This window comes from Clupea harengus, chromosome 15 (genome assembly GCF_900700415.2).
Source record: "Clupea harengus chromosome 15, Ch_v2.0.2, whole genome shotgun sequence".
NCBI classification, from domain to species: domain Eukaryota; kingdom Metazoa; phylum Chordata; class Actinopteri; order Clupeiformes; family Clupeidae; genus Clupea; species Clupea harengus.
In genome coordinates this window covers 15,040,400-15,053,658 of record NC_045166.1, presented here as the reverse complement: position 1 = coordinate 15,053,658, position 13,259 = coordinate 15,040,400, and the positions used below count along the sequence as shown (strand labels likewise).

At 43.1% G+C, this 13,259-nt stretch overlaps 1 protein-coding gene and 1 non-coding gene across 2 annotated transcripts; both read right to left on the bottom strand.

Moving 5' to 3' along the window:
* Positions 1–72: 72 nt before the first annotated feature.
* Positions 73–11,707, bottom strand: trmt6 (tRNA methyltransferase 6 non-catalytic subunit). Its single transcript, XM_012826749.3, has 11 exons — positions 11,386–11,707; positions 10,874–11,004; positions 9,051–9,166; positions 8,835–8,926; positions 8,503–8,586; positions 4,743–4,867; positions 3,653–3,969; positions 2,125–2,210; positions 1,477–1,579; positions 919–1,005; positions 73–593 (listed from the first exon to the last, which is right to left on the bottom strand). The coding sequence occupies exons 1-11, from the start codon at positions 11,493–11,495 to the stop codon at positions 414–416; spliced, it is 1,431 nt and encodes a 476-aa protein (XP_012682203.2). The 5' UTR covers positions 11,496–11,707; the 3' UTR covers positions 73–413.
* Positions 11,708–12,024: 317 nt separating this feature from the next.
* Positions 12,025–12,097, bottom strand: trnar-ucg. Its single transcript has one exon. It is a non-coding gene; the product is annotated as a tRNA-Arg (tRNA).
* Positions 12,098–13,259: the final 1,162 nt, after the last annotated feature.

Below are 13,259 nucleotides of genomic sequence, written 5' to 3'. Positions count from 1 at the left end.
AATGGCCAATGTGTTCAGTAGACCCCATACATCAAGTGGCAGCTCCAGAAAAAGAAGGTGGAAAATTACTAGTTTTTTGTTTTTATAATCTGTTTTATTCAAAGTCCTGTACAAGCAGGCAGTGCACCCAGTGGGTGAACCCAAACAAGCAAGTAGTTCAGCTTCAGCAGGGCACTTCCTGTCTAACAAACATAAATAGTCCTCAATCCACATGCCGCAGTACACTGTGGGAGACGAGATAAGAAAACAAAATAAAAGCGCTCTTCGCAGACAAGGCCTGTGGCATTAAAATAAACAGAAGTGGTGCGTCCCATCCAGGTCCCGTTCCTTTCGTAGGAAGGGTACCACCAGACTGGAAGTCCGGTTCTTAGTCTGCGACTGCTTGAGAACATCTGTCCAATGAGATTGCGGCGCTAGGCGGGGTTGCTGCTGCTCACGCTGTCCACTTCCTCCAGGCGGATCCTCTTGGAGGCCGGCTCCTCCTCCTTCGCCTGCGTGGCTTTGGCTGTCTCCGTAGCAACAGTGGTCCCTGTGAGAACATAGCCCCCTCCCCCACTCATGAGGAGGACCGGGTGTGTCCGGTTGGGCAACACCTGCACAGGACAGACAAGGAGAAGTCAGACTGTGTGTGTGTGTGTGTGTGTGTGTGTGTGTGTGTAAAATAATTGGATTTTAAGGACATTTCTGATTATTTTTCACAAGAAAGACTATTTGGAAAATTCTAAACTTCAAACCCAAAGTCAACTGGTTTTCCTTCTTTTAAACAAATAATGTAATGCAACACACAGGTCCATTTAGAATCATACTGCAAATTCCAGTAGCCTATAAGAGCCTAATCCTGGCCTATAGTTATTGTGCTTAAGTAATAAGAATGAGGTCTTGATTTTAATTGGCTGGGCATGAGTAGGGGGGAATCACCTGGTAGTGCCTGAGCCAGCTGTCCGTCAAACGCATGCTGATTGCTCCACCCTGTTCTCTTAGCTTATTGTAACACTCAATCAGAGGCTGAGAGAGAAAAAGGGGAGGAAAAAAAAAAAAACAGAAGACATTATGATTTATAAAACCCAAAGATTAGTAAGTCAAAAATCTTTCCATTCCTTTTTTTTTGTTTTAAACAAGCCAAACAAATCACTTAGGGCACTTGGAAGCACATTTCTGAAACTACAGTGCAAATGTAAGTCTTTATAGAAAGTGAAAGCACTGGGCCAAGCTTCTGGAATGGTGACGAGCTCTGGAGCTGGATCTAGACTTATGGAGCTGGATCTAGACTTCTGGAATGGTAACAGAGCTCTGGAGCTGGATCTAGCGTTCTGGAATGGTAACAGAGCTCTGGAGCTGGATCTAAAGTTCCGGAATGATAACAGAGCTCTGGAGCTGGACCTAGACTTCTGGAGCTGGATTTAGTGTTCTGGAATGGTAACAGAGCTCTGGAGCTGGATCTAGAGTTCTGAAGTTCTAAAATTCCCCAAGCCGTACCTCTCTGTATTGGCAATAGACGACAAATGGCCTGGAAGGGGCCAGGAACCTCTTCAGACACAGCAGCACTGAGCAGGGGTCGAAGCGGCTCGCAATCACCAGACTGGAGGAAGAGGAGGAGGGGGAAGGGCGAGGGGTAAAAAAAAGAAACCATTTATCACAGCAAAAGAACAGAGAACATCCCTACAGCACCCATGCCACCGACTAGAGTGCATCAGAACAAACAGGAAGCGCTTCCACAACAGCTTCCTCCCAGCGGCTATCAGACTACTTGCAAAAGACTTTCAGGCTGGAATGCCACAATCACCTTAGTACTTGATCCAGAGGTTCAGAGAAAGAACTGGAGATATGAACAGAGAGAACTAGAGAGAACGAGTAGAGAGACAGAGAGCGAGACAGGACGAGTAGAGAGAGAAAGGGCTAGAGAGGACCAGTAGAGAGAGAGGACGAATAGAGAGCTAGAGAGGATGAGTAGAGATAGAGAGAGAGAGAGAAAGAAAGAGGATGAGTAGAGAGAGAGGACGAGTAGAGAGAGAGGACGAGTAGAGAGAGAGAGAGGATGAGGAGAGAGAGAGGATGAGGAGAGAGAGAGAGGACGAGTAGAGAGAGAGAGGACGAGTAGAGAGAGGGTCAGAAAAGAAAACTCACCCGTCTGCGTTCCCCCCCTCCAGTAGTGCTGCAGTGGCAACCAGTTTCTTCCTCCTCTCCTCATTCTTCACCTTCGTCTCCTGAACCTGGACAACAAACAATCAAACAAACAAGTAAATAAATAAACACAACAAACACATACAAAACACAAACTGCATTCTTTGACGTGGACATAAACATTAAAAGCTTCAAGCTGTCCGTTCTGTGTTTAACAAAAAGATTAAAAAAAATGAAATACACCATTGACCATTCATAGTTCCAGGTGCATGGATGGGGACTTTAAGACAAAACAAAAAAACACTCCAGGAAGTACCCTGTTGAACACGCAGCGCCACTGACAGCCATGTGTCACAGACCTGGGGGGTATTCGTCGTAGCTCGCTAAGCGGTTTAGCAAGCTAATTTTCAGGCTAAGATAAAAAAGGCCTCTCTTTTTGGTTTGCGGAAGCAACTTTCGATTAATCACCACAGTAACATATCAATTAGCACTAACCTGCTCCAGCGCAGGCTAACTTAAGTGTAGCTGGATAAGCTTGCCACACCCCCGGAAAAAGGAGGGATCCCATTGACCAAGGACTGATATTAGATAGTTAGATTAGCGTAGGGAGAGAGTTCTTTGCGATCGCCAAGATCCATTATTCCATTATGATGAGTTCTTGTATGAGCGCTACCGATTCAGCCGACAAGGAATAATTAATTTACAAGACCTTCTCGAGTCATTTATTGCAAACAACACAGTCGAACATTGACTGTCTTGCGCTTTTTTGCGAGTGGTACATTTCTGTAGTGTCGGTGATGCGGAGAACAAAGCACTCATAATTATATGAGCGTTATTAGTACACCATAGCATATCATTATTGTAGAAAATGATTAAGGTGGACTCATGATAAGAATAGAGAGAAATACAGACAATTTATTTTCACTGCTTCAATTTATTGCATTTGTTATTAATACATTTAGTCATTTAACAGACGCTTTTATTCAAAGCGACTTACAAGGAAATGTAAAACTACACCGAGGAAGGAGGTGAGGGGATTCGAACTAGCAACCTTACAGTTACGAACCGGTAGCGGTATCTTCTGTACTAGTGCACACTTGCCGTAGATATCACCCTATAAACATCCCAACACACCTTGCTCTCACAGGGGTGGCGGTGTTGAATTTTGCCATGATTATGGACTTGTATTCTTCATAAGCGTTCATGTTCATCTCCTGCTCGCCAGCGGAGAAAAAAAGAGCCCTTTTCTTTGAGTTTAGAACCATTATACCGTTAGTAAATCATTGTTTTGGTGATCGACCTTTCCTGCCTTTTGAAGTAGGACGTGCACGCGCAATTTCCCTGATAAGTTTAGCCTGGTTGAAATGAACCACATGATTTGGAGGCGGATGAGCCGTTGACGAACCGATATTTGCTGTTCTCAATCAGCTCGCTAATGTTAACGGTCTAAAAGGACAATTGATTAACTTAGCTTCAACCCTTACGACGAATGGGGCCCTGTACTGAGAGAGAACTGGCAGCATCATTTTACCTTCTTCTCTCTGCGCCTCTCCTGTCTCTCCTTCTCCTTGGAGTCGTCATCCTCTGCGTCTCCCTCTCTGACCTCCATCTCTTGGGTCTCCTTGGAGGCCTCACCATCTCCCTCTGCCCCATCGGGGGCCTGCTCCTGGGGATCCACCGCAGCGTCAGGGCTCCCCTCAGCCTCCAGGTTGCCGGCCAGCAAGGCGTTAACCTTGCAGAGGGGGAACTCGTGCAGCGTCTGGTGGAAGTGCGGGGGGAAGCCGAAGCTCTCCATGCCCGCCCGTGTGGGGCCACCGCCGGGGTAGAACTGGATCAACGAGCCATAGCCTGGATGGAGGCGGGAGAGAGAGAGAGTGTGAGAGAGGGAGCAAACAAGAGAGACAGAGAGAGCGATTGAGAGAAAGAGAGAGGGAGTGAGCAAGAGAGACAGAGTGAACGAGAGAGAGAGAGAGCCAGAGCATGAGAAAGAGGGAGAAAGGGAGGGAGAGATAGAGGAAGAGAGTTGTGATGGGGAGCAAGCCTCACTACTCATACTGATGGATTGACCTATCCTGTCTGAACCCGACCATGTTCCCTACCAATGAGGCCAGGGCAGGATCCTCCCCAGCACATAGAGAACACCAGGTCAGTGCTTTAGGTTTGCTTGGGGAGGAGGAATTATTTTTACCATCACTGAATATATTTAACTGAGCGGGTGACGAGAGTTCAGTCTGCGTTCCACCCACAATGCATCTGCCAGTGAGAGGTGAGAGCTTTGGGAAAGGGGAACATGGCCCAGAGTTCTAGTTCCAGAGTTGCCATGGCAAACACGAGCTCGGGCATAGGGAGTCTGTCTGGGTCTCTCTGCAGAACTGCTCAGGAAGCCTATCTATGCACACTCCTCCATTATACTCCAATAGACCTTTTTGTCAAATTCAGCACATTTCTACTCTATTGTATCTCTATCTAAGTCTATCTATTGACTCTGTAAATGGGAAACAAACAGTGGCACAGACAGTGTAATACAATATTCCAGCCAATCAACACATTACTTCAGGGGCACTGAAAGGAGGGGTGCATTTGGTCAGTTAAAGGTGAGAGGTAAAGCGACTGATCCGTACCTCCCATCCTCTCCATGACGGCACCCAGCACCAGGCCAGCGCAGGTCTCAAACACCAGGATCTTACTGCCAGCGTGGATGTTTCCCAGGGTCAGCATCTGGGCCAGCGTGTCATAGCGCAGGTGACTGGAGGCGAGAAGGACAAGACTTTACACCAGAGTTATACGAGGAGGGAGAGAGTACAGGTTACTGGAAACGAGAGGGAACACTTTACACGATGGATGGATGGACAAACAGAGAGAGAGAGAGAGAGACACTGACAGACAGACAGAGACAATATATATTATATAGGGATGCTCCGATCTGATCGGTGCCGATCAATATCGGCCGATATTCCCATTATCGGTTTTGATCGGCGTCCTCAAAACGGCCGATCAAACATGGCCGATCAGATGACATAAAATCTGCGAGAACTACTATCAGAGACGTTTCAATAAAACGTTAGAGATAGGCATTTCAGGCCGCCAATGGTAAGAAATGATTCTCGTGGTCGCCTCGCAACCTCAGGCTGAACCTTTATTAACCCCACTGTTTCACTTCATAACAGCAACAACATAAACTAAATGTATGACGTGGCTCCTTTTTCGTGACTTACATTTTTCTACTGTTCTTAGTTGTTTGTATTGGGATAGTGTGCTGCTATAACTACATGTGGATAGTTTTTCGTGGTCTTACTTAGCCAGTTGGACGTAATATTTTAGACCAGCCAGAACAACGGACACGACCGGCATTATTTAATAAATGGAATGGTTGCCATGGCGCAGCGAGTGTGTTATAGCAGCTCTCCAGCTTAAAACAAAAATAATACAAAATTCTTCCTATTACCTTGTTGCTATTACACGTGAATTTCCCTAACAGGATTAATACAAGTGTATCTATCTATCTATCTAAATCGATGTTGTTAGGAAAGGGATGACATTAACAAGCCACACTTTAATCTATCACTGTTTAATATATTTGCATCAGACCATTTTACAAAACCGGTTTTTGAAAGTGTCAGCAATGAGCAAATCTGACGTGAAAAGATTTTTATTATAGACGGAAGTTTCCAAACGGTAACTTACACAAACGAGGGTTATGGCGAGGTGCGCGATGTGGAGCGAAATGGGAACCCCCCCTGCGTAATATGCCAGTTGTCACTGTCGCATTTTAAATCCTCAAACTTGGAGTGCCATTCTCCACACACCTTGCTAACATAGCCCAGGAGTTTCCTAAAGCAGACCTGCCAACCTGCACGCATTTTGTGTACCAACCACGCAATTCCTAGTCAAAATACGCAGGTACGAAATGCCAGCTGAAACTACGCAAAAAAAAAAACAATCAATACAAACCTATACTGTACATTTATTTAAACTACATCCCTCAGATTGGACAAGATGCTACGACCTTGTGCCTGTGGTTCTGTAAGTTACTGTAAGTTGTATTGTACCTCAGCAATGCATTACGCCTCGGTGGATAATAAAGTAGCACTACCCTCCCTGACCCGCAATACTGATACTAGTGCTACTTTATTATCCACCGAGGCGTAATGCATTGCTGAGGTACAATGGGAAGTGGGGGAGTAATAATCAAGCACATACAGTAAATGTGACCCTAATGTTAGCATATAAAACATTAAAACATGTGTTCGGTAACTTAACGAGATGATGCATTTCAAGGGGTATATCCTTCAGATAAATTTGTATAAAAAGTTAGCCGTAGTAGCTAGCATCCGATGTGATTCGCCTGGTTACGAGACGGCTACGGTGTGAAAAACTGATGGAGTAGGCTAATTTAGCTGCAGCAACGTTAACTCAAACGCCACGGAGACTGTTCTAACTTTGAATCGCTCTGTTGGGGGCAAAGTGACCATTGCAAAGGTGTTTGACTACAGACTGCTAACGTAGCAAAATAATTCCTACTATTGCAGCCAGTCAACCGACCAGCCTGGCAGGTATAAAATAATCATGACGATTTTCAGTCTCGTTACCAAAAACAAGACCCAATACAGAGCAACCCTGAGCACTGACATGATAAGCGCTTTGGTGACAAGAAAGGTGGACTGTCTGTCACATGGAAGGCTTCAGTGATGCTCTGCTCAAAAGGCCAAGTCGCCAAGCTATGAGGCAAAGCAGTCAAGAGCAAGTGCCACTGGAAGTAGATAGATGGATACTTTATTGGAGCTTTAAAATATATATATATATATATATATATATATATATATATATATATATACTGTGAGATAGGCATTTATATATATATATATATATATATATATATATATATATTCTTTAGAAGTGCTAAATGATGCACAATGTAAAGATCTCTTTTCATTTATGGAATTCTTGTCAAGAAAATATGATTGTATTGTTTATTTCGCCGCTGATTTATAATGTTGAATAACTGGATGATATGGCGGTGAGTGGGGAATTGACCGTATGCAAAGCCCCTGCCAAACTGAAACTCCCCTGGTACTCAAAAACTTTCTTCAAGGTTGGCAGGTCTGCTAAAGGCACAGAGCTAGCACAAGGTAAATACTTTAAAAACATCAGTCAGATAAACAGACTCCACTTTTCGAAAAGTCACAAAGTACTCTGAAACGGTCACGTTGGCATTGTATCAGGTGGGATATTGCTTGAGCAAAAAAGTAATATAGTGAGGGAGAGGTTGTGAAGTCTTGTGTACGTGATGTCGTTGCTATCCTCATATTGGATATTTGCCTATAGCCTGTTTATGTTGCAGTTAAGTTTGTATTATTATTTTTCCACAGGAAAGCTACTGTATAAGCTCCAAGTTCTCTTGAGAGCCTCTAGATAGTGGAATGTTGCACATGTGATTGTATTGTTGTGATTTTCATTTAAAGATATATTTTTATTATTATTTTAATATTTATTATTATTTACACATTTTATAGTAAGCGAGAGAGCTTCTACACTGGAATGTTGCACGTTCCCTGCAATAAAACAGATGGTTGTCAATTCATGATACTCTCTTGTCTCGTAATTTAAATGCTTAAAATACAATACCTATGTTGTTAAGAATAATTAACTTCATAAATAATGCTACACAATAAATAGAAAGGTTCAATCGACACCGTGATCGGTGATCGGTATTATCGGATCGGCAGATACTGATTTCAGTCATCGGTGATCGGTGATCGGCACCAAAAAACCTGATCGGAGCATCTCTAATATTATATATAGATATAGATAGAGAGAGAGAAGGAAGAATGAGGGGAAACAGAACAGGAGAGACATGGGAAACAGAGGATAAATAATCAGAGAGAGACAGACAGACAGATAGACAGACAGGAAGAAGAATGAAGGAAAGAGACTGGGAGAGACATGAGAAACATAGAAGTAAAACTATGTTCTATAGAACTCACCAAACTCTCCAACCAGGGGACGCTAATCTGAACTACAAACTGAAGAGGAAGGCTTGAGACAGACTGAAGAGGAAGGTGAGAGACAGAACTACAGACTGAAGAGGAAGGCGAGAGACAGAGCGAGAGACTGAAGAGGAAGGCGAGAGACAGAACTACAGACTGAAGAGGAAGGCGAGAGACTGACTGTAGAGGAAGGCGAGAGACAGAGCGAGAGACAGACTGTAGAGGAAGGCGAGAGACAGAGCGAGAGACAGACTAAAGAGGAAGGCGAGAGACTGAAGAGGAAGGTGAGAGAGTGAGAGATGGAGGAATGAAGAGTAACTGTGCAGGAGACACAGGGGAAAAGAGAAGGAGCAGAAAAATACAGGAGGTGTACTCTGTGTTCCATTTCACACACCATATTTTGCCTGGTTCTCTGCCGTGGTACATCATAGCCAGTATCCGTGTTGAAGGCTTCAGCACAGTGACACTGTTGTCATACCTGAAAGAACAACCCAAATGAGTCACTATAACACACACACACACACACACACACACACACACCACACACACACACACACACACACACACACACACACACACACAATGGCAGTCCCAAACTGGACAGGTTCCAGTGTAGCACAGAGTTGGATAGATGTTTATAATGTGCTGTGGTGACTCGTGTGTCCCACTGCAGTGGTGTGTGTCCCACCATCCACAGAAAAAAAAAACTGCCTTTCTTGAACTCACTTCTTCTTTTTCTTCTTGATGTACTTCTCTTGGGCAAACGCTGTCTTGTTCTTAAACGTTGCGCTGTTGTCAATCAGCTGCTGTACAATTTCCTGACGGTGGAAAAGTTGGACATATTAAACACATGCAGAGACCCTTAAGCCAGGCATACAATCAGTCAGAAGCAAGCACAGCAAAGCTAAACAGACATACGTAGTGTGAGTGTTTTGCTCCTACCTGGCCTTTCAAGCCCTGCTCTTTTAACGTCTCAATGTCATCCCTGGTGAGTTTTTGAGATTTGCCATCATCCGAAATATTCCTGTTGTCCGTTCCTACCTCTTTTCCGTCTTTGTCTGCGGGACAGGAGAAAGAAAGTGAAGTGAAAGGAATCTGTGTCATACTAGGCGATCCAAAAAGCAACATCCACAACTGTGTAGTATGTACCTTTCAAAATTGCATGCAAAAACAACTAATAATGTTCTATGCAGAGGTCTTCAAACGGGGGTCCGCGGACGTACTGCAGGGGGGTACGCCAAATGATTTCATCTAAAGCATTTTTTCCCTCTTCCAAAAATTAAAAACGTCCAAAAGACTACATAAACAGAACGTAAAAATTGCTTTCTATTCCTTAAAAATAATACATAGGCTACCCATGAGTCTTCACGGGATCATTTGATCATAATGGCAACATATGCACTTTTAGCTACATTTAGCTATCTGGTGCCAAAAGACGTTAACTGCCATAACCATACAATTTGAAATAATTGATCGTTTTGTAATTTCTCGGAACAAAAGCTCCTCATCAGATACCACTGATGGCGGTTTAGATGATCTACCTTCAGAGGATGCCAACACCCCTTCCATGAACAGCCAAAAGCGCAAACGGGAGAAGACACGTAAATATTCAGAGAATTATCTGAAGTTTGCCTTCACCTACAAAGAGTCCGATGGTGAAGAATTAGCAGTGTGAGTGGTTTGCTCTTCCGTGCTATCAAACGAAACTATGAAACCATCAAAGCTGCAACGACACTCAAAGACAACCCATGCTCACTTGAAAGAAAAAAAACATTTAATATTTCCCGTTTAAAATCTTTTGAGGGCCAGCAGACCTTGATGAGACAATCAGCCAAAGTGTGCGAGCTAGCTTTAAAAGCCTCTTATCAAGTTGCATTACGTGTCGCTCAGACCAAACAGCAATACATAATTGCGGAAAGTTTAATATTGCCAACAGCTAGTGATATGTGCAAAACAATGTTTGGGAAGGATGAGTACTTAAAAAAAACTGAAAAGCATCCCAATGCCCGCCCTATTGATGAATTGGCAGCTGATGTGAGGGCACTACTAGTCGCAAAACTCCCGAAAGCAGATTATTTTGCACTACAATTAGATGAATCCACCGATGTGTCAAACGACGCTGAGCTTTTAGCTTTTTTGTGATTTGTCGACCAAAATGAGATGCAGGAGGAATTCCTATTCTGTAAGCAGCTGCCTGGAGGTAAAAAAAAGTTCAGAGATTTTCAAAGTGATCGACAATTTTTTCCGTGAACATGATATACCCTGGCCAAAATGTGTCGCGATGTGCACAGACGGTGCAAGAGCCATGTATGACGCACTGCATGCTTCATAGGGAGAATGTTGTTGCCAAAGACATGAATGATGAATTCTCAAACGTCAGATCTCTCACTAGGTATGAGATATTTCATCCATACTTAAGCTTCTCAAGCTACTCAATTCTTTGTCCCTCCCTAATTGAATACAGAGTGATGGCTAACTGTAAGGGAGAAAAAATGTCAATAATAAACAGAATACATTGAAACGAGTTGTGTGTCACAGATGATTTGTAATTCTGTTCAAACATGTGTAGGGGAGTGTGTGTGTGTGACTGACACTTAGTTCCAAATAAATTATATGAATATCTGGGCCAAATTTGGTGCGGCGGGGGTGGGGGTCCCTGCTCAGTGTCTCTCTCAGCCAAGGGGTCCTTGGGCTGAAAAAGGTTGAAGACCCCTGGAATGTAGGAGCGCAAGGGGGCTGCTGCTATACACAGACAATCATATTACCTGCAACGCCGACGACCTGCTTCGCCGCGTGAGGTTTCAGTGCTCCCCCTGCCTGGATTTCGAACGTCGTCCCGTACAATTCTCCCACGGATTTGTCGAGAAAGAACCATTGCTTTTCAAAGACGACTTTTCTACAAGACGTGTAAAAAGCAGGACAATGTCAGTGCCAAGAACTGTACAAACAGAATTACTGCAGTGGGTAACATACGTTGTCTGGATAAGGTTATTGAAAATGGGAAACAAGGCTGTAAAGATAGCCTATAGCTAATCCTTCAGAGATGCAAATGAATAGATGGTGATGGAGCTTGCTATCAGATACTTCTGGGATCAATTCGGTGTGCAAGTTAAAGTGGTACATTAACATTAACTAGCTAACCAGCCAGGTAGCTAATCCAACAGGCTAACACAGTTGTACTGTGTTTACTTAATGATCTGGATAATCAGAATGGCATATAGAAACCTCACACTTGGGGCACTACCAAGCACCATATGAATATATCTCGGTTACTGACCTTTTCGCCTGAATCTGTGCAGCTTTGTAAATATCACCTCGCTTCAACACAACGTAATCACCATCACAGATTCTGTACGCAGCATCTTTGTCGTCTCCGTTATCTGCCATTACAAGAGGTGACAACAGGAATCTAGCTGGCTAACTAGCCAGACCGTTGTATTACGATGAAAGTCTGTTTGCGTACAGCTACTACCAAAAGGCAATAACTCAACGAACAACTAAAGACTTCGCTTGACACCCCCACGTGTAACCACACCGGCGCTTCCTACACGAATAGACAAGACTAATCAAATGCTCTTGCATGAGCAGGATTACTAACGGATAACAGAGAATAAGATCGAGGGATCTTCGTCACAGACACTCAGTTTTTAAACAAACGTTAGAGCATACTGGTTATTATTTTTAATGTATTGGCGTATATTAGAGATTTTGCTTTTAAGGCTAAGACACTCTAGGTGATTAGATATACACTCTTCACAGGACTTTGCTCAATGAACAGGTTTCATTAAAAAGTTGTCCAATAGCTACAATTTGATTTATGGTAAAATGTACAAGATTAACCAATGTGTAAAGTAAGGCATAAGTAAACTACGATGCTAACACAATACATACTCCGCTATAGAAGTTACCAAAGATACGACCACGAAGGGACTCGAACCCTCAATCTTCTGATTCGAAGTCAGACGCCTTATCCATTAGGCCACGCGGTCATACAGGGTATAGAGAAACCATATGTAATAAGTCTGTCATGATTTCTTGGCTACCAGTCATTGCAAACTCAAAACGTCTGACTTTCCCGGAATTGTAAGTCAATTTATTTAGTGTATGGTCTTTTATTCTTGTAGTCTGAAAAACTACTAATATTAATGTAGTCGTTTTTATCTGGTAAACAAGTGTGAAAACGAATCAGAAGATTGACGGTTCGAGTCCCTTCGTGATCGCATCTTTGCTTACATCCTAATAGGCAGAGATGCCAGACGTGTTGCAAGCGAAATAGCCTCTATGTTGTGTCATCAATTAAGTTGTGATCCACTAATAATATCTGCAGAATAGGAAAATCGTTAGGAGATTAAGTTGACAATATCTCGGTGTCAAGATATCTGAAATGCGAATGTATGATTCCATGACAGTTGGAAGTCTGTTTGTAGCTTGTATCATGCTACAATTTTGGACAAGCTCTCCATCTCACACCAAGAAAAGTTGTTGACTTTATCGTCTGGACACACTGACAACAGGAGAAGAACTAAGACATGGACAAGCCTAGGACTAGCTGTTTAATGTGCAGATTTTGAGGTTCCATTCAGTTTATTTTAGTTTTGAATTTTGCTGCTGTTAGCAGTAGGCCTACAGGAAAAATATATCTTAAAACCATAGCGTGGAGAGATTGTGGCAACATAACTATGTCAAATATATGCTGTAATTCTCTAACTGTAGCCTAAATCTCGAACAAACACTCCCTGACTGGAATTTCGCTCGTTCTCGCCAAAGAATAATATAGGGACAATGTATGTTTCCCCCTGAATTCGTTTTTTTTTTTAAAGGCTGACCCAAGTAGTTTTTTTTATTAGTTCGGGCTAGTTTTATTGTTGTTGTAGGAGGCAGGAATAAAACGTCTTTTGCATGCTAGAGAAGTTTTTAGCAAAATTGTATATTCACAATAGACACTGGCAACAACGAGACCTGGGACTTATCTTCATAGCAATTCTTAATTTACCTTTGTAACCTGCCTAACTCCGTCCACGATGCCTGACTGAAGAGAAGCTCGGAGGAAATTTGGGCTAGGTTCACTGTCACAGAGCTGAAGCTAATTAGTAGGTCTCCATGATCTTCATCCTGTTCGTAAAGCATCACGGACTGCTGAATTCGTGAGTA

Bases quoted from the DNA above. Each gene is read 5' to 3' on its own strand.
- trmt6 (XM_012826749.3), bottom strand. From the start codon at position 11,495: ATGGCAGATAACGGAGACGACAAAGATGCTGCGTACAGAATCTGTGAT. The intron at 8,587-8,834 runs GTGAGTTCAAGA...TTGTTCTTTCAG, and splicing joins ATCAAGAAGAAAAAGAAGAA to GTATGACAACAGTGTCACTG. The intron at 594-918 runs GTGATTCCCCCC...TGTCCTGTGCAG, and splicing joins GCTGGCTCAGGCACTACCAG to GTGTTGCCCAACCGGACACA.